The sequence below is a fragment of the Vulpes lagopus genome, chromosome 11, assembly GCF_018345385.1.
Source record: "Vulpes lagopus strain Blue_001 chromosome 11, ASM1834538v1, whole genome shotgun sequence".
NCBI classification, from domain to species: Eukaryota; Metazoa; Chordata; class Mammalia; order Carnivora; family Canidae; genus Vulpes; species Vulpes lagopus.
Window position 1 is genome coordinate 80,253,867 of NC_054834.1, and position 22,587 is coordinate 80,276,453.

At 34.3% G+C, this 22,587-nt stretch overlaps 1 protein-coding gene across 5 annotated transcripts in view; it reads left to right on the forward strand.

Moving 5' to 3' along the window:
• GALNT13 (polypeptide N-acetylgalactosaminyltransferase 13) overlaps positions 1 to 22,587 on the forward strand; it is a 514,036-nt gene that overhangs the window by 205,840 nt on the left and 285,609 nt on the right. For 4 of the 5 annotated variants that reach the window (XM_041722124.1, XM_041722123.1, XM_041722125.1 and 1 more), the window contains exon 4: positions 19,495 to 19,663. In XM_041722124.1, coding sequence (XP_041578058.1) covers positions 19,495 to 19,663 — 169 coding nt within the window. Of the gene's footprint in view, positions 1 to 342; positions 403 to 19,494; positions 19,664 to 22,587 lie in introns of all 5 variants that reach the window. The other variant, XM_041722126.1, reaches the window with a different exon arrangement.

Here is a 22,587-nt window from a genome sequence, read left to right on the forward strand (position 1 = left end):
GTACATTTGTCAGGAATTGAACTACACATGTGAGTATATTGTATTTGAATAATACATCATTAAAGTTAGTCTTGAAAAGTATGTCTTGACCATGATGGCCAAGAATTAACCTTGACATTAGTAACATACTGGATTTCCTTCTCTTTCTCTTTCTTTCTCTTACTTGAAGATGGACATAACTAGAATCTGCTGGATTATCTTAAGAGATATTTAATCATCCAGAGGAGGGCAGTCTCATTTATATTCAAGATAAGGAAGCTATATATCTAATAATTATAGGGGTGTGATAAAACAAACAAACAAACAAACAAACAAACAAACAAACATATCCACCATTTGCAGGTTTCCAGCCAGAAGAAATGTGCTCACAGGCTGGAACAATGAATCCAGAATAAGAACCAGGTACATTTGCAATTATGTATTAAATTGATTTAATGTGATGTAGTAAAGTTTGCTCTTTTATATTTTGTTGTAGATCTGTGTCCAATGAAAAATATGCAAATAAAATTACTATCTAAAGGTACTTTATATTTCCTGCAGAAATAATTATACAATTATTAGAATCATTTTGTCTGGAATAACATATTTGGAAATGTTGACTGCCTATGCTTTGTCACAACCCAGAAAACCATGGTATTCGGGAGTAGTGAAATATATACATTATTTTGTTGATACAATATATCCCCTCACTTGTAGGGAAAATTTAATTATTTTTAACAAATATGAATTCTCTGAATTAACATGGAGAATGATCAGCTCAGAATTAAAGAGGAAAATTTTAAATCAGTAACTGTAAGATTAAGTTAATTTGATTAAGAAAGGGAGAGATTACTGTGCTCTAAGACTTATTCAGTAGAATTCGATGCCTTTAAATTGACTTTAAATATACAGCATAATTTCAGCTAGATCAGAGATTGTGAACTGAGTTTTGAATTACTATTGAACACATAATTAAAGTAACCACTACATACACTTTTCTGGAAAGATTTTGGACAGATATAGGACTCTGTGTGTGCGTGTGTGTGTGTATAAATAGTACAAAATCTGAGCTTCTGCTGCCTTGGTTTTATCAAGGCTTCACTCATTAACTGGGCAAACGTGGTAGTTATTTAAGTTTTATGTATTTTTGTGTTTCCCCTTCCATAAAATTGGGACGATGGTAAATAGTGTCCACCCCATATACTTGTTATGCTGATTAAGTGACAATATATGTAACACGTTTAGAACAGTGCATAGCACATGAACACAATTTAAGTACTGTTTGCTTTTTTTATTGTTTTTATTGGACATTAGCCCAAGTTTTCATTGGAAACTTTCTAGTAGTACTTACAAGAATGAATAATGTGGAAAGAAATGGAAACTTCTGGTGGGTGGAGCAGAACTAGAGAATGTATATCATACGATGTAAGAAGCACTAGAGTAAGATTTTTTTTCTCTCTTGTTCACTGATATATGCCAAGTATCCCAAATAGAGTCCGGCATAGAGAAGTCAATAGATGCTTGTTGAATTGAATTGGCATTGCCATGAAGATACGATGTCCTCATGTCCAACACTTATGAAAATTAAACATCCAGTTACATGAGAACAATTATAACTCAACATGTAATACACATGAGAAAAGAATTTGAAATTGCTTCGTGAACTACTGTCTCAAACTTGAAAAATGAAATCTGCATGAAGTAAATAGTTTGCACGTAGGAAAAAAAGGCTACAAAGGCTATTATGCCACTGATAATAAGTCAGTGGCATCTGATAGGACAAAAAAAAAGATGGCAATAATTTACATTAGCTGAGGAAAAAATGGGAGGAAATGTAAAAACTCTGAGGAAACAAATTTTTGTTGATCAGGGAATTCCTTAGTTCTATTCTATGAGGAATGTATCACACTGGACCTTGCACAATTAAACTTGGCAAAATTTGGTTTCATCTTCCTCACTTCCTTTTTGCTAGTCTATATGGTTAAAACATTGACCAATATGAATGGAATTTCATGAAATGATTATCATGAAAACTAAATTTTTAATTCTGTCTTGGACCTCTATATATAGCTTGCTTTAAAGTCTTAGGATTATCTTTTTATATGACCAGAATGACTTTACATAATGGTCCCAGATGCTTCATTACAAAAGAGGTAATGAACCTTCTTCAACACCTCAAGCTGAGCATCCGTGACTGCTCATCAGTGAGTGAGCAAATTATGTCAGTTAATCGGCAAGGAAAGAGCAAGTTGCTGCTATCATGTGATTCTGTTTAGTTTCCTGTGATGCTTAATATGAAAAGGAACTTTACCCACTGTTCTATCTTTTCTATTCTCCCATCAGTCTGTTTTTCCTGAGACACATATTCTTACTCTTTAAGTTATCATGAACTATTGGTAAGACCATGGATGACTTGTAAGATTGACTTGCACACCACTGAACTCAACTTTATTTCGTAAATATCTAATGCAAAGAGAGATACTCTGGATCTAAGCAATTCTCTATTCAGAACTTTTGTGCATTCAGGCAAAACTGAATTTCCAATCTTGATATATTGTGAGTCTATAATTTTAGAAGATATACAGGGTGTGGGTTTTGATGAATGCAAGTTAATATGGCCATGCATATTACCTGTCCAGTCTTTTCACCCAACTGATCTCTCACTGGAGAGTTCATGAAATAGGAGAGCACATAGGAAAAATGGGGCCGGAGTGAAGAAACAGAGCTGAAGGAAACAATATCTCAGGGTGAAATGTGAAATATCTAAAAAGTGAAATGCTTTTGCTATGCTGTAATGGAAGATGAACTAAAATTTGATCAATAAGTAATCTTAAAGGCCACTTCTAAAAGAACACTCTTCTTATAGTTGCACTTAAAAAAAAAAAACATTTTGGATTCACTGAAGTAGTTTTACCTTGGTGTGCTATAAAATAAGAAAAAAAATTCAAATTAGTTCAGTGATGCAAAAGAGTAAATATAAAATAACTGTGAAAATATAACAATATAATGATAGATATTAAATTAGTTGTCCCTTCCCAGTAGCATGAATAAAGAGCTATTAACCATAAATTGCAATGGAATTACCTATTGGATGACAAAACCCCCAATATAAAGAGATTTTAAAGCCGTTTCCTAAACTGACTACTACTAATTATTCCTATAGAAAACCAGATTTATTCCTAAACATCAGTAGTGAACTATGTCAGAGTAAACTACTTTTTTCTTCAGGTTAAAATAAATTAAAAAAAAAATACCTCAAAAGGTTCATGGTTATCTGGAAAATCAAGTTTAAGTGCATAATCTCCATAAACAAATTTAACCTATTGTGATAGGCTTATGTAGTACACAACTTAAATTAGCAATTCATACATAATGAAAATTAAACAGTTTTATACGTAGTTATGAAAAGGTGAAGATGAAATAATCAAATATGAAAGAAAAGAGTAGTATCGGGCAGCCCGGGTGGCTCAGCAGTTTAGCACCACCTTCGGCCCAGGGCCTGGTCCTGGGGTCCTGGGATCGAGTTCCACATCGGGCTCCCTGCATGGAGCCTGCTTCTCCCTCTGCCTGTGTCTCTGCCTCTCTCTCTGTGTGTCTTTCATGAATGAATAAATAAATAAAAATCTTTTTTAAAAAAAGTACTATCAATAAAGATATTTTAAATATTACACAAAAAATCTATATATTGGTATGTGTTCGTGTGTGTTTATATAATTTTTTGCATAAATATAAGCATACATATGTGCATATATGTGCATATATATACTTATTATATAAACAGGTAGAATGTGAAGGATTTTAAGAGGAAACTATAAAGAAGAAGAAAGAGAGTATTGCTTATCCTCAGACTCAAAAGACTGTTATTTTACATGGGTTCACTAATTTAATCTGTAGCTCGTCTAGGTAAGTATCCACAATATGCCTTTAACCTTATGATGTAACCAAAAGTCCCTTTAAAAAACAAATAAAAACAAGGCTTAGATAATAAAAGCCAGGTTCTACTTGACAATATTTCATGTAGTTCTGATGAATTTTTAAAAAGATTATGTTCATTTAGACATGTACCTTGCTAAAAGTTGAGCATCTTGATTTTTATGACATTTAAATATTAGAATTATCATGTATATTTGGCACAGACGGTAAATGCTTACTAAGTGAGTATTGACTTAGGTCTTGGGTACTTTGAATGGTTGAGTTTCTGAGTTATTTGGATACTTTAAAAAGGACAAATATACATATTTGGATACTTTAAAAAGGAGATATATATATGTATATATATATATGATGGATTTCTGAAATTTTAATGACCTTTTTACACTATTCAGCTAACATTCTATTTAATTTTTTGACTAATATAAAATCTTTCTTTATTATGGCACATTATTAACATCCTGGTTGCTTTTATTATTCACTAACAGAAAATGCCCAAAGGTAATAGAAAAACAAAATTCAGTTAAGTTAATGTTAAGCGATAAGATTTATAATAACTATGAATAACTACAAAGATCAGCAGCTGGTTTATGCAGATGGCCAATAAAATGTTGAATGTCCAAAACATATGAACATAAGGGGTGGCAGTAGGAGGCAGGTAGTGATTAGATATGGGATGGCTGAGGTTAGCTTTTAGTTTGGGTAGAACATTGGACTTTTTTTTCTTCCAGTAGAAATTTCCTCTATGAAAAAAATAATTATCAAAATGATACATTTCACATGATGGGGCCCCTTGTAGCAAATTTACATTATTTAATTTTGATGTACTGAAATTATTGCTAGAGCTTCTGAAAAGGATCTGATTTAAAGATGAAGGAATAAGTTAGGAAATAGGAAATCTGGGTCCATTACTGGACAGCTAAATTGAAGAACTGATATAATTTCATTTTTATAAGTTTACTGATGAATCATATAAGCTTTCTTTCAGGATAATATCTGATCATTCAGAACTGTAAACCTTACAAACCTTCATTAACCTAATGAAGCTTTTAGTATCATAGAAACTTGCAGTATTTTAACCTGACTTGAAGGAATACATTCTGATTAATATTTAGAATAAAACAAATTGTGCTTTCATGATTCCACTCTATGTGTCTCACTATTCTAAACTTCCTTTTCCAGATTCTGTATTCCACACAATCCCACTTACTACACCTCATCAGAATTCACGTGTATATACAGTTCACATATATATACCTTAACATACCTTTTTCTATGAAATGTGACAATGTTATTATCACAATACACATCTACCACTTGAACCTAATCCGTATTTTTGACCTAAGAAATCCTATCCATTAACTTTTCCTTTTTCTTGATATTATACCATTAAGAATAATCAGTAAGAGAGTCAACCCCATGTTCAGCACTGTGAGGTGAATACCAAAATGAAATAGTATCTGTATAACAGCCAATGAACCAACAATGTCAACGAACAACCATTTTTGACAGCAAGAAGAAATGCATGCTATGATTTATTTATTGGCAATGGTTTCCAGAATGTACTATATCCACCTCAAGGATGCATAAGTTACTTTACTGGGGTAGAAAAAGAGAGTATTAGAATTATTTTATTATTTTTTATCTTTAAATGTTCTACTTTTGGTTTCCTGTAATACCTTTATTAATCATGAACAGAGAATCATGATATATTACAGATATATCGTCATATATTTTTTAACTGGTTGAAGAATATGACACCAAAAAAATGTTGAAGACTTTTAGGAAAGCATGTTAGGGAGTTTAACTGAAAAGTAGAATTGAATATAGAGAAAATGTTGGGTTAAGTGCTTATCAGAGTGGTTATTAGAGTGGTTTAACTATACACTGTATAATGTAAGTGGGGTATCCACCACAGTTCTCACTTACTTTTCTAAAAATTTTTATCAGCAGAAAATAGATGTACACTTTAGCAAGTAGCCAAGGAAAGTGTAATACAATAATTATTTACACAGGAGTCAATAGAGATTAGATAAAACAAGGAATGGTTGGTTGTACACTGGGCTAGTAATCAGGGTTTAAGTCATCACTACTCCTAGACCTTGAATGGAAAGGGAGAAGGCAATCATACCTTTTTGCAGAGGGTCACCTGACAGAGACTGTGGCCTTCGGTTTGGGGACAGATGGTGTCTATTATCCAAGGAAGAACCAAAGGAGTAGATATCTTGACTTTATTTTTTGTCACCCTCCAAACTCTTACTGGTTACTCCCATTGGCCGGATCCAATCTGAAGCCAGAGAAGGAAGTGTACAGATATAGTCCATACAGGACAGCCTCCTTGGGTTTGAGAAAGAGAGTGGAGTGTGGATATGCAAGAGAAAATTGAAAATTTCCAGCATTCCATTCCTCTTTATTCTTGGCATCTTTTCTTTTCTATATGAAAAAAAAATGTGTCTCTAATACAAGGGATACATGAATCCCATCACCTACTATAACCTTATGGCCTGATGTCAGTTCAGTCATATCCCCAAATAAAATCTAAAATGTTGGCAAACCTCAGTATGCCAGCTTTATGTAAGATAATCTAGGGGGGAAAGTGAGGGAAGAAATTCTTAATTAACATAAAATATAGCTTCCTTAGTCCTATTACTTACGTAACCTCTCATATGACCTTAAATGACAGTTGTATATTCTTTTAGCTACACCATTCAATGTGTATTCTAAGCTCTGTCAGTGACTGGGCTATAGTATTCTTTATCTGGTGATATGATCTTGTGGTATAAGCCTTTGATTGCTTCTGCCTTGATTGGATTGCTTCATTATTCTGTTACCTGACCTTTTATAGAAGTGAGGCAATCCAGAGAAACCTCTAGGTTCTAGAAAGGGTTCTTGCCTCCATTGTGCGGCAGCAATCTGATTTCCTATTGTTAAATAACATCAGTCACCTCAACCATGATTGTAGTCCCTTTCTCTGCCAGTAAGTTTAAGAGCTTGAGGGGTTTACGATGGCCTGAGGGCATACTCACTTTCCAATTTAACAGAGATTGTGTTGTCTAGGGGAAGCATTTCTTCTGTGGAAACTAGGGCACTTCTACCTACTTGCTGAAAGAAGCTGCTCTCACTACCTTCCTTAGTTTCTGGACTTGTGCATTTTGACAGCAGGAGAGATGGCATGTATTGGATAACGGTGTAAGGTCTGTAACATCTGGTGGGACGCCATCCCAGATCCACAAGATTTTGTGCTGCTACAGCAGTCTTTAGCAGATTATTCCATTCTATCAGATCTGCTACTTGTAGATGTTGAGACCAGTGGATTTTGGGGTAAGCCCATGGACACATTTCTTTTGTTGCAAACTACTTCCCTTTGTCTGAGGTAAGATTACGTCAGATCCAAAGAAAATAGGGATTTTGTAAGCCTACATACAAGTCATGATGCTGACAGAATTGTGACCAGAGAAGAAAGATGCCGTATATGTCTCTTCCTGCAAGAAAACATATTTCCCCATAGTGATAAAAGGAGTCAAGTAGAACCAATGTCATACCGGTTAGGCAGAAGGTGCCATATGAATGGCTTTGTGTTGTCTTCTGCTATCAGCACACTGGTTGGCCATAACCAGATCAACCATGAAGAGAATTTCATGTTGTCAAACCTGGCCCCTTGTGTTATCCTGGCCTACTAGTATCTTTCCCATTGAGCAAACACTTGGATTAACAAAAATGAAGACTAATAGCTATAGAATAGGTAATTTTGTGCGTCTGATTATTGAGGTCCCTCTGCAGCGTCAGCCTTCTCTAGAAGATTAAATGGGACATGAATATCCGTATTTTATGCTCTTTCGAAGGGGACCACTCCTATACTTCATTGGAACTTCTTGTCATCAACTCTCCAATTGGGTTCTTTTAAGTCCCTTACCAGTGGCCCAATTTGTCAGCTACTGCTCGAAGATTAGTGTAGATCACGACCTCAAGCTCTCTCTCCCTTTAGGCTGGGCAGGGGGTAGGGGGTGGGTAAAGTGGGTATATTTTCACAAACTTGGTGAATCACAGGTGTGATGATAGATCAAATGCTGGGAGTTTATCATTTTGTATCTTAGGAACAATTTATATTAAGTATTAGGCTATGTAAGGGGCTTCTTTAAAATGACCATTGTTATGGCGCCTGGGTGACTCAGCTGATTAAACATCTGACTTCTGCTCAGGTCATGATCTCAGGGTCCTGGGATAGAGCCCTGTGCCAGGTCACACTCAGTGGGGAGTCTCCTTCTCCCTCTCCTCTCTCTCTCTGCCCCTCCCCTCGCTCATGCTCTGTCTCTCAAATAAGTAAAATCCTAAAATAAAATAAATAAAATGACCATTGTTCCACTTGAAATGTGCCTTTACAGAGGGCTTCCCGAAGTAGCTGACAGCCTAAATTGTCGCTTTTGCTTCCAAAGAATTTTTTTTTTTTTTTTTTTTGGCAGTGTAGGCAGAGGTAGGAAGATGGGATTTCCTACTTAAATCTCAAACTAAGGCTATTACTAGAGCTATTGCAAGATGAGGGCCTTTTAAATACTTTTAATGAGGAAGCTCATTCTTAATGTAGACGGAAATAATTTCATATTTCAGCATTATTTATTACCTCAGTGAACACTTTAAACGCTGGGCCAATTGTTTCCAGGAAACACTTCTGACTCTAACATGTGCCAAACAACCTCTTACTGTATGTAAGAATAGCTCTAGCTTAATAGATGTGTACAATGTTTTTTAAGGAGGATTATGAAAAACAAAGTAAAACACTTTATACTAATATAGGAATTTGCTTTTTCCTAAAAACAAACCAAGAACTTTGCTACTTGTCTTTGCTCAGCTACTAAATGTTTTCCTTATCTGTAAGTTGTACTGAAGCTCCTGGAAAAAACTTTCCAGCTGGGGAAAAAAAGCATAATTCTTTTTGGGTGATCTACCTGTTTTTCACCTGTTTTTCATCACTCATTTCATACAGTGAGAAGCTCTCCTTCCTTCAGGAACTCCACCCAACACTGATCCCTCCTTTTTCATGTCGCTATTATCTACTGACTTTACTTTGAACCTGTCACTGTCACAGCAAGTTGTGTCTCTCTTCACTGAAGCCAGATTTCTGATTAATATGGGCTGAAATCACCTTACGAGGCAATGGACTGCTTGAGAAAATACAGATAATTCAAAAGAAAGGATGTAAAAGCTCTCCTAATCTAATGAATAGCTACTAATCTTCACTGTTGACAAGGACACATACATCATGGAACTTAATTTTTTATAGAAATGGGCATTTTGTAACATTCGTCCATGATCTCTTTTTCTCATTTGATAATAATATGAACATCTTCCATATCATTAAATACTTTTGTCTAGGAAATTTTTGATTATTGTATGGTTTCATTATATATAATACAGCTTAGAGTATTTACTGCGTGTACATATGCGTATATACAGGGAGAGAATATACATTTATTTTCACCTGCATGTATAGGCACATAATACGACTTTAATCACCTATGTTGGTAAAACATTGGACATATCATATCTATACTTCCTGAGAATATAATTTTTTTAAAAGAATTCTTGAGTTAAAGGTTATAAGCTATGTTTCATTTTCTTGTATAAAGCATTATAGGAAGGTGTGATATGGGCACCCACTATAGTACTTATGTGCATTGACATATTCATTCATTCATTCACTCATTCATTATGTTTCTAAGTTAACCGAGGTATAATTGACAAAAATCTTTTAGATTTATGATACCACAATGTGGTATTTGGGGTTTTTTTGTTGTATTTTTTTTGGTTTTGTTTTTTAAAGATTTATTTATTCATTCATGACAGACACAGAGAGAGATTGAGAGAGAGAGAGAGAGAGGCAGAGATACAGGCAGAGGGAGAATCAGGCTCCTCGCAGAAGCCAGATATGGGACTCGATCCTGGGATCCTGGGGTCATGACCTGAGCCAATGGAAGCTGCCCACCCGGCGTCCCTACAATGTGGTATTTTAATATGTGTGTCTCCCATCCAAGTACTAACCAGGCCTGACCCTGCTTAGCTTCCAAGATCAGATGAGATTCGGAACATTCAGGGTGGTATGGCCTTAGAAGCTAATTAACATATCTGTCACCTCACATAGTTCTGCTTTTGTTTTGTTTTTTTTTTGTTTGTTTGTTTGTTTCCCTTATGGTGAGAACATTGGATCTACTCTTTACAAATTTCAAGTATACAAAATAGTATTATTTTTTAAAGTTTTTATTTAAATTCTAGTTAGTAAACTAGAGGTTTTTCATTTTTAAATACCACAATCTCTTCTACATATCTCTCAGATGGGAAAAACCTCTATTTTAACTCCTCTGTTCATCAGTCTTTCCATAGAACTAGGTTGTCTGAAAGCTTTCTTCTACCTTTTTCAACTTGTTCACTGATGAATGAATAGTACCAGGCACTGGGACCCAAAGCTCGCAGTGGTCTCTTCAGCCTGTTGCTCCTCTGGTACTTACATTGGCTTCTCTTGGTCTCCCACATTGAATTCTTTCTGGTTATAAAACCCAGTGTCACGGGACGCCTGGGTGGCTCAGTAATTGAGCGTCATCTGTCTTTGGCCCATAGCATGATCCTCAGGTCCTAGGATCAAGTCCAGCATCCAGCTCCCAGTGGGGAATCCACCTCTCTCTCTTCCTTTTTCTGTGTGTCTCTCATGAATAGATAAATAAAAAATAAAACCTAATTTAAAAAACAAACAAACAAAAAACAGTACCAGCACTGATTTGAGGTAAAATGCATTGGTGAGTCTTCATAGACTAAAGGGGAAAGAGCAAAGTGCATTAATAAAAATAACACTATTATGTATAATAGATAGGTCCAAAATCCCAACTGTTTAGCAAAATATAGTTGTTTTTCTTTCATGTAAATTATGCAACATATGTACCTTATCAGTCAGTGGCTCTCCTCGAAGTGGTGATTCACACCCCCATGTTGCTGTCTTCTTATTTTGGCTCTACTGTTTTCTTTACATTTCTTTCTTTCTTTTTTGGTGGGGGAGGAGAGAGGGAGATAGAGAATCTTAAGCTGGCTCCATACCCTGCGTGGAGCCTGATGCAGGGCTTGATCTTACAACCCTGAGATCTGAGCTGAAATCCACACTTAACAGACTGAGCCACCCAAGTGCCCCAGCCCTGCTGTTTTCAATGTGGCTTCCAGAATTGTTGTATTGAGGGAAAGAACATGGAGAATCACTAGGCCTGGGTTTGGATCATATCATGTCTATCCTCAGTTACAAGGCACATTTAGCTGTAGAGGAGGCTGGGTAATGCTGTATGGGCTATGTGCACAGGAGAGAAAATGGACTCAATAGTTAGATGCTCTGCCATAACATGTGAACAGGTAGGGATAATTAACTATTATAATAGGATAATGGAGTAAGGTAAATGAGCTATAAAATCATAGAGGAGAGAATATTTACCTTTCCTTAAAGTTGATATTGGTGAACAGGGACTATTTTGGTCATCAGGAATAGAAGAAATTTCCCAGCCAAAGGAAATATGGAAAGTTAGAGGTGATAAAAAGAATAATTCCTATAAAGCATGGTTAATATGTTTCTTCATTAAATTTCTGTCACTTTTTCAAAACATATTTTCAGAGAAATTTGTAAGGATGGATGCATAAGGAAGTATATTAATTGAATCACAATTTATAATAGAAATTATTGACACAACATAAATGTTCAGTGAGAAAGGATTGGTTAAGTAAACCATGGTATAGCCAAGCTATGGCATATTTTGCAGCCAATAGAAAGTAGGTATGGATTTACATATTTATTTAGAAAGATTCCCACAATTGCTTTTCAAAGGATAAAAATGAGCATTCATAATGATGACCATGCTAAATGAAATGATAAAATTCTGTGTGTTTGAATGATTCTATTTTAAATAGTATGTCTCTGCAGAGATTAATCAGTCAAGCAGGAGTTTCAGTGATTGTTCATTTTCTTTTTCATAATGCCTACCTACCTCCCACTCTCTCTCTCATCTTTATCTCTATCATCTTTCTTCTTTTATTTTAAATGAGCATATATTATTTTTATCATACAAATTATATATTTTTATTTAAAAATAAAAAAAATTGGTTGGAAAAAAGTTTAAATTTTTAAAAATAAAAAATTGGTTGGAAAAAATTTGGTTGGAAATCAGTGACCCTTCCTTTGGTTCTGCAGATGATCTCTCACTTAGCTATCTGATGAAACTACTACCTTATTAATGCTTAATGGGAGGCACCCTCCTGGGAAACAGTAGCTAATGTCTGCTGGACTTGATCTAGTCAAGTGCTTGCTATTTACAACTTTCTTGCCACATAAAAATCTAGCTGCTGAAATGTAATGGACAGAAATCAGAACACCACGTAATGGCTAGGATTAAAAAAATGTAAAAAAAATGTTATTGCCAAATGTGTCAGATTCATAAAAGTTGTATATAGTTCTTCTTCAAAGAGATAGTAGGTGAATTGCTATTTATACATTAAACAGAATGAATTTGATTGTTTAATATATATTTAGCATTTGTTATTATATTTAAAGTCTGTTACTGTTTCGAACATAAATACGCCTAAATAAGTAAATATAAAGTTCCTTGTTCCTAAACAAAAATTACCCTTGACAAATTCAGGGTCTTTAGAATTAGCAAACAAGCATGGCCCAGGGAACTGTGGGGAGAAGACAAAATAGTTTGATGGTGGAAGTGTGGTCCCACTGCTGGTTTGATTTCCTCATCTCTAACTCTACCACAAACACATTTAGGATTGATGAGACAAAAAACAATGTCTTAGAGAAATTGATTGATTAGCAATGAAGGATCAGTATTCAAAGATGGGAGAGACAGAAAGTCAGAGTTTTAAATTTATTACATTTGACAAATAGAGAGACGATAAAAGTGAGAGAAGAGCTGTATTGCCACCAAAAAGAACATTTTTAAAGGCAAATATACGGAAATGATCAACTAAGTAAATTTGAAAATGTAAATGTGATTTGAAGTAATTCCCTGGAGAACATGGCACATGGGATAACATTAGGCTTTGGTTCAATATGATGCTTTTACTAACATACATCATGTATTACTGTGTTCTTTAACCAAATAAAATTATTACTCTAAAATCAACTTAAGGGGGTGCCTGGGCAGCTCAGAGGTTGAGCATCTGCCTTTGGCTCAGGTTGTGATCCCTGGGTCCTGGAATCGAGTCCTGCATTGGGCTCCCAGCAGGGAGCCAGTTTCTGTCCCTGTGTGTCTGCCTCTCTGTCTGTGTATCTCTCATGAATAAATAAAATCTTATATAAATATAAATAAATAAATAAATAAATAAATAAATAAATAAATAAATAAATAATCAACTTAAAGAGCACGTGGGTGGCTCAGTCTGTTAAATGTCCAGCTCTCGATTTCTGCTTAGATCATGATCTCTGGGTCCTGGGATTGAGCTGCGGAACAAGCTCTGTGCTCAGCAAGATTCCACTTGGGATTCTCTCTCCCTCTCCCTCTGTTCACCAACTCCCATGGCTCATGCGCTCTCTCTCTCTCTGAAATAAACAAATAAATAAATAAAATATATATAAAATAAAAGAAACAAATTTTTTCTCACTTAGTTCTTTTTCTAGATACAGATTGTCTTATCTCTCTTTTTGCAAATAAACAATGCTCTTTGTTAAGGGGACATGTCTGCAATTGAAAAAAGCATGTTCATAATACAATGTACATAACCAATAATGAAATTAATATGTAGTATCCCATTGATAGATTGATCAGTTTGTTTGTTTATATTTAGGTAGTTATCCTCCTTAGCAATAGGAATTCTAAGATAAAAGTAAATCTCCTTAAAATCTTTGCAGTGTGAACTGTTTAAAAAATACACATGCATATATATGTAAAGATTCTGCTTTTATATTTCTACAAGCTTTACAATGTCATTTTGACTGAGCTTAATCATTATTTTTTAATGATTTCACCATATAATTAGGGGAAAAATGACTTACAGCACAGTATATTACTTTTGCAGTTCAAACCAACTTTGGAATCGGGACATTTCCATTCATATTCAAATTAATAATCATGAAATCCAAATGTAGATTTTGTTGCCTTTTGTGTTACATTTGCCTGTTAGAGCAGAAAAGTTAAATAAATAATGATGCTTCATTTTTTTAAAGTTTGGCTTTGGGGGACATGATATTGTGTGGATGTCGGTGGTCTTTTTTTCTTTTTTAAGCTACGTAGAGGAGAGAAATGAACAGGTTAGAAAAAAATAGGAATTGCTTTTTAAACAAATTACAGATCAGAGATAAACTACATACCCAATCCCTTAATCTGTCCCATTTCCTATTTATATTAATTGAAGGAAAAATACTGGCTTGTCTAGCAAGATGCATTCTTCCAAGTAACACTCAGAAAAAGAAAAAGGATAGTTCCACATTGTAATTACTTAGCATTCTTTTTCTTTTTTGCTTGAACAAGGTGAAAAATGTCAGTAGATCTGCTCATGCAAAAGAAAAGAAATATAAAATGTCAAACATGCATTCATTAGAGGTTATTATAGAAAAAAGTATTTAACTTTAGGGAGGAAACACTTAACCTGATACACATTAAGTTGTTATCTATTCTCCTCTAAGAAAATGAGAATAATTAAGGAGAATGATTATAGGTGCTGCTAACTGGTTCTAAGTTTAAGGATACTGTTTATGACAGTTTTGTTTTCATTGATGTTAATTCTATAACATGATCATACTTACTACCACTGACAAAACTATTGTCTTGAGAATGCTAAGCAAAGCAAATGGCTGTACCTTTGAATATATTGCAAAATCCAAGTACTTTTGTGTGCCTTAACTTAATCTTCATGCCATAAGATGCTGAGTGTCACATTTTTCCACTTGAAATAAATGTTAACCCCGACTGCTTCCTAGGCTTGGTAGCATTTTGTGGACTCTGGTGCATTTTTCTGCAATGTGATATACACCTGTTGGAGTGTATAGAGGGAATTTATTTATTTATTATTTTTAAAGACTTCATTTATTTATTCATGAGACACACAGAGAAAGGCAGAGACACAGGCAGAGGGAGAAGCAGGCTCCCTGCGGGGAGGCCCATCCAGAACTCGATCCCCGGCCCTGGGGTCACAGGATCACGACCTGAGCCAAAAGCAGATGGTCATCCATGAGCCACTCAGGTGCTCCTATAGAGGGAATCTAAAAGAAATGTAAATGGTGAGTTGATTTCTTAATTTCTAAGAATTCTTGACCTCAAATTCTTTAATCACTTTTTATTTTCTGAAGGACTTTTAAAATTTAAGAAAATTTTTGAACAGCTCTTCTTTTAATGTTATTTTTCCCTTGAACTCTTCGCTCTTTTAAAAGAACATGTACATATGCATGTGTGTATACATGTATTAATTCATATCACGTTAGTTTTCAAAAAGTTTTTCTTCTCTCTTTCCATAACTGCCATCATTTTTATGAGGAAAAAAAGCAACTTTAAATGGTGTGTTCCTAGTCTTCTCTAGTCAGTTACCTTGCCCAAGCCCTGCTCCCTTAACTGAGGGATCCCTGGGTGGCTCAGAGGTTGGGCGGCTGCCTTCGGACCAGGGTGTGATCCTGGGGTCCCGGGATCGAGTCCCGCGTCAGGCACCCTGCTTCTCCCTCTGCCTGTGTCTCTGCCTCTCTCTCTCTCTCTCTCTCTCTCTCTCTTTGTCTCTCATGAATTAATAAATAAAAATAAATAAATAAAAAAGTAAAAAAAGAAACCTTAACTGATTGTTGAATTGAATAATGGGAACTTGCTGGCAGCATGACAACTGGCTGTGTTTACCCCAGAAAGGAATTCCAAAGGCATTAAGGACAGAAATAAAACAAGGAATTTGGATATATGTGGTGATACAGAAAATGAATAATGTACTACACACACACACACATAAACACACACACACACACACACACAAACCAACTTTCTTGAGAATTTTATGCCACTTCTCCAAAACAGAGATGATAGGCATATGAGGTATAATGCAACAGCTGATGACAAGAATGATATTTAAATATATACATTTTATTACTAAAACAGTAAATTATTAAAGAAATGAAAATTGAAACAATACTAATAACACTAATTATTTTGCCTATCATTTTGGGGGGGAAGATAATACTATACAATGCTGACAAGAGTATGGAGAAAGTAGTGCTCTGATTTTCTGCAATAAGGAATTGCTAATTGGTAAAACTTTTTGAAGATTAAATTGAAAATACTTCTTGAAGTTCAAACATTGCGTAACCTTTGACTCAGCGATACTATGTTTATAAGTGTACCGTGTGTACTAACACAAGTCATACAAAAATGTATGCACAGGAGTATTTGCTGAGTGAGTGTTGAGCTTTAGCTCTAGAATCCGACAGACCTGAGTTGTAATTACCACTTCATTACTTTATTTTTAATATATATATTTTTTATTGGAATTCAATTTGCCGACATATCATAACAACCAGTGCTCATCCCATCAAGTGCCCCCCTCAGTGCCCGTCACCCAGTCACCTCCACACCCCGCCCACCTCCCCTTCCACCACCCCTAGTTTGTTTCCCAGAGTTAGGAGTCTCTCATGTTCTGTCTCCCTCTCTGATATTTCCCACTCGTTTTCTCTCCTTTCCCCTTTAATCCCTTTCACTATTTTTTATATTCCCTGAACGAATGAGACCATATAATGTTTGTCCTTCTCTGATTGACTCACTTCACTCAGCATAATACCCTCCAGCTCCATCCACATCGGAGCACATGGTGGGTATTCGTCGTTTCTAACGGCATGACTTTCTAGATATGTGAGCTTAGGCAAGTTACATAGCATGTCTAGATTTCACTATCCTTTGAGAATTGAATAAAATGATGTCTATAAAGTGTGTAAGAAAGTGTTTGGCACCTCATAAGTACTTGAGAGATGTTTATTAGTCTTTGTAATGAAGATAATATTGTTATAAATATTATGCAGCATCATTTATAATAGTAAAGGTCTCAAAACAAGCCCCTTATTCAACTGGGATATCAGTTAAATAAACTTAGGTTCATTGAATAGAATACAACAGAGTCACTCAAAAGAATAAGATCAATCTATGTGGAAGTAGAGGCAAGAAATACTTTGAAAAAATAAAGTTTTAGTATTAATAGTATTATTCCATGTGTGTGAAAAGACACTAATATATTTTGACTAGTCTATATCAACAGAAAGAGGGAAAAGAATATGAACCAACATATTAATAGTGGTTATCTCTGGGAAGTGGAATAATGAGCCATTTTTATTTTTCTCTATTATATTTTTTGAGATATTTAATGTTTTTTAAGGTCATTCTTTATTGTCTGCCAAAGTCAAAAAATTTATCAGAAAAAATTAATCCTGCTTTTCTGGCATTAAGGATACAGACCAGAATATGTCATCTATCTGTATGTATGGAGATATAAAGATATATTCATATACTTTATCTATCTATAGACCAGTGTATGTCATCTCTCTCTCTATAGATAGATAAGGTATACATATGTATCTATATCTCCATACATACAGATAGATGACATATTCTGGTCTGTAACCTTAATAAAAAAAATAAGATACACATATAAAATATTAATGGTAAGTAGGTATCATGTAGCCTGATATGTTCTTTATTTGAAAGTTAGAGAGAACTATGGAAATTCATTAACACTTTTTGTGGTATCAGTACTTAAAAAAGAAACCCTAGAAATGGAAGGAACCTCAATACTTCTCTGAGTCCAGCATCTCACCAAGAGCACAAATTCACTGAAAGCCAACTCCACTAACTTCATCTGATTTGGGGGATAATAAGCTACTAACTCCAAAAGTAAAATATTGCTGTTAGAATGTTATTTCTTAGATTGATTAGAATGTGCTTTCTCATAAAATCCCTGCCATCATTTCTATTTTTGTTTCATAAACTGAATGAGGCTCTTTATAAACTTTCTTTAGATGATAGCTTTTTAAATAGTTTCAGGTTGGATACACATAATTTTTTCATTTAAAATTTTCCCCAATTCTTATTACTTTTCTGTGTATCAGAGGATTTCCAGGCTCATTACCTTCTTGGTGCTCATATCTGAACGTCCTCAGAGACACTTATTCTCCTTTAGAGTCTGACTCATGCCATTCCAAAGTCAGGATAACCTTTCAAAGGGAATAGTCAGCTGGGTGATCCAGCTGTTTATTAGTCCTAGCAATATCAGGCTTGATGTTCTCTAACTATAAGTATCAAGGCAGACAAAAGTTTCTTTACTATTTTCTAGTTTCAAGCCTATTTTATTATTTTGGAATTTGTATTTTTATGAAATATAATAATTTACAAATTATTTTAACAAGCTTTATATATCCTTTATAAATTTTGGAAATTTTTAAGGTAATCTGGATCCAAATATTTGCCCTCTTAAGTAATGTGGGAAGCTCATTTCAGTACAATTAATGTGTTAGGAACTATGAAATAGCAACACATTGAAAGAGTCAAGACCAGACCACATTCCTTTCATTTTAACTTAACATCATCATGAAGAGTAAATTAAGGGTTGACTGGATTTTTAAAATTATATATTAACATACATACACACATATGCATGCAAACACTCACACACACATTGAAATGTACTTTGGAGCAAAAAGGGACATTAGTGTAGTGATGACTTGTAGGGCAATGACCAGAACATTAGCCTTATATGGGATCCTAAGTTCTCTTAATAAATAATCAAGCCTAGAATATTGTTGTGAAGTTCCACTTACGAGGCACATAGTGTTCAAATTCAACTTGACATTTGATATTCTATGTCACCACTATGAAAGTTCTTGTATTTTTTGAAAATGCTTTGACAGGGAGTCAATTTGCAATTGAGATGAAGGATTATCAATGTTGCTTGCTTTTATAAAGATGTAGTGGGAGGAGACATGTAAAATATCAAAACATTTAGTTGGATGTGAGAACAAATTTATCTTGGTGTATTTTCAAAAGTTCTCTTTTATTTTGTACAACTTTGCCCAGTATCCAAGGTCATCCCCTCTCTAATAATTTTATTTAAAAAAATATGACAGATGGGACGCCTGGGTGGCTCAGCGGTTGAGCCACTGCCTTTGGCTCAGGTCGTGATCCCCGAGTCCCGGGATCGAGTACCACATTGGCTCCCTGTGTGGAGCCTGCTTCTCCCTCTGCTTGTGTCTTCACCTCTCTCGGTGTGTGTCTCTCATGAATAAATAAATAAAATATTTTTTAAAAATGTGACAGAGAAGTTTTAGGATTTGGGGTTTGACTTGCTTAATTATTAAATCTTAATGATTAATCAAGTCATATAATATTTCTTCACTTAAAAGACAACACACAGCATTGAAATAATGGATTAAAATAGGTGTTTCATTAGTGTAGTGTATGGTTTGTAAGTAAGCAATAAAGACTGGATGATTATATTATTAAGCCAGTGTATAAATAATAGATTGTAGAATCTAATCTAACACATGAGTTTATTCAGTTCATTATCTGTATGTTTGTATGTGTGTGTATACCTGTGTGTGTCTTACAGCTGTTATTTCAAGAAATCAAGAAGGGCCAGGAGAAATGGGAAAGGCTGTGCTGATTCCTAAGGATGACCAGGAGAAAATGAAAGAACTGTTTAAAATCAATCAGTTTAACCTTATGGCCAGTGATTTGATTGCCCTTAACAGAAGTCTACCGGATGTAAGATTAGAAGGGTGAGTTTACATGTGTTGTATAATCTTCTGTATTAGTAATCTCTATATCTCACAATTTCTCAGAACACCTGAATCTCTGGGGTGCTGAATACCTGGGCCATAGCAGGGATGTACTGTGCATGCATATAATGAGAAATATGAACTATTTTCTTTTCTAGGAGAGAAAAATAGTTTACTTGCAAAGACATTGCAGAATATGCAGCCTAACAGGTTTCTTTCCATGAGATCTTTTTGCTTTGGTTTGTTTTATCTTGCCAAATACAGAGTAAACGTGCTTTTTGATAGGTTATTTGCTTGCCTGCTTGGAAAGTTCTTATACTTCATGTTGAAAAACTATGTGCTTTGCTATTCCAGTGTAAAAATGGCCAATTGCCTGTATGATTCTTTGACCCTTAAACATTATTTCTTATGGATTCCAGCAATTTATGGTACTATTTATAATTAGAATGTTCAGTTATCAGCCATGGAAGAAATATTCACTTGGAAATAATGATACTGCTTGCAAAATGATGTTTACAAATTCAGCTTGTTTGGGATTAACTGTAAGCCATGCTCTAGATAGTTGAACATATTTTAAGTGGGTATAATAAAAATCAGAATATTTAGTGGCAGTATTGTCATCCTAGTAATCTAGTATTATAAAGCAAACTCTTGGTGCTTAGAAAAGATATGTCCTGAGACCTTTGAAGATCTCCAACTTTACAAATATGCTGCAGACCCCATTTCTATGTAAATAGAAGTTGTTTCTTTAGATATGTAATGACTTTCTCCATATAGAATAAAATCACAATTAATGCAAATAATGTTTGCCACCTATAATGCGTTATAAGTAGCATAGTGATGTTAACATCATATTAACTAAATCTGATTTTTTTCCTTTCTAAATTACTTCAGATAAGACCAAAATAGAGTAATCAAATCTTGTTGAGATGGTGGGGCTGGATTGTCAGAGGCTTGATAGCTAAGTAACTGGTTTTGTACACCCTTGTATGCTTTTGAAATGTCTCTCTCAAAAAAAAAAAAACCCACAAATAACTATAGACATCTTTGGCTTCTAGCAAATGACTGAAACATTGAATATTACGTTTGTGCATTACAAAGACCTGTATCATTTTAGAGGTAGTTATGTCAATATTTGTATGTTTGTACATAGACAAGTTTAAGATATGCAGTAAGCATATTCTTCTAAATAATTTTGAACATTTTAGATGCTGTTTATACTATTATAATAATGCATTTCTTGCTTTGTTTTATATACCATGTTGTGATAAAATGGATAAATGTGATACCTATTCAGGAAAAACATGTAAACACTATTTCAGATTTTTAAGAAATCCTCACTTTTAACTCTAAAAACATAAATTTTATATCAGATATGGGATAATTAAGGTAACAGCTGCTTGTATACAGAACGATCACTTTAAGAAAAGAAGGAAAATCTTCACTGAGCATCATTTAAAATATTTGTGGCCAATGGTATTTCTTCTTTTAAGAGTCACTTAGTAAATTAAGTACTTAAGTAATTAAGCCTTAAAATATGGAACAAATCAGCATTTTTAAAATGGAGAACTCAATGGGTTACCATAAAAGTTACATAAAATGCAATATTTATACTGGTTGTCTTTATTTACTTATTTGGTGTGTCTGTAAGTTAGACACATCTTTATAACAAGAATTTCTGAACACCTCATGCCTTTCTTTTAAAATGAGGTATAATTGATGTATAAGATTATATTCATTTCAACATAGTAATATAATATTTGCATACACTGTGAAATGATCACCACAATAAGTCCAGTTAACATCTATTACCATACAAAGTTACAAAACTTTTTTCTTCTGATGAGAAATTTTAACATTTAACTCTTTCAGGACCTATCAAAATTACAACACAGTATTATTGGCTATAATGATCTTGCTGTAAATTATATTCCTGCGACTTATTTATTTTATAACTTGAAGTCTGTACCTCTTGACCATCCATCCACCCATTTCTCCCAGCCCCTCTTGCAACCACCAATCTCTGTATTAGTTTTGTTTATTCATTTTTTTTTAGATTCCTCTGTAGGAGAAATCATACAGTGTTTGTCTTTTTCTGACTGATTTTACTTAGTGTAATTCCATAGAATTCCATCCATGTTGTTGCAAATGGCAAGACTTGATTCTTTTTTATGGCTGAGTATTCCATTGTATATATACCACTTATTTATTCATTAACTATTGATGGAAGCTAAGGATATTCCCATATTTTGACTATTGTAATAATGTTGCAATGAACATAAGGGTGCATATATAACATCAAAATTTGTATTTCTGTCTTCTTTAGATAAATACCCAGAAGAGGAATTTCTGTATCATATGGTATAGTTCTAGATTTAATATTTTAAGGAACCTCCATACTGTTTCCCATAATGGCTGTTCCAATTTACATTCCTACCAGCAGTGCTTGACAGTCTTTTTTCTCTACATTGTTGCCAACACTTATTTCTTGTCTTTTTGATGGTAGCCATTCTGACAGTTTTGAGGTGATATCTTCACTGAGGTTTTTCTTATTTTTGACTTTGGAATCAGATCCAAAAATTCATCACCAAGATGGATGTCAAATAATTGATAGCATTTGTTTTCTTCTAGGAGTTTTATGGTTTCAGGTCTTAGCATTCCGGTCTTTAGCCCATTTTTAGTTAATTTTACATTGAGTATATAGTGGTCTAATTTCATTCTGTTTCTTGTATCTTTCCAGTTGTTCTAACACCATATATTAAGAGACTATCTTTTCCTCACTGTATGTTCCTGCCTCCTGTTTCATAAATTAATTGGCCATATATGCATGAATTTATTTAGGGACTCCCTCTTCTGTTCCACTGATCTATGGGTCTGTTTTTATTTCAACACCATGCAGTTTGGTTGCTAAAACTTTGTAATAT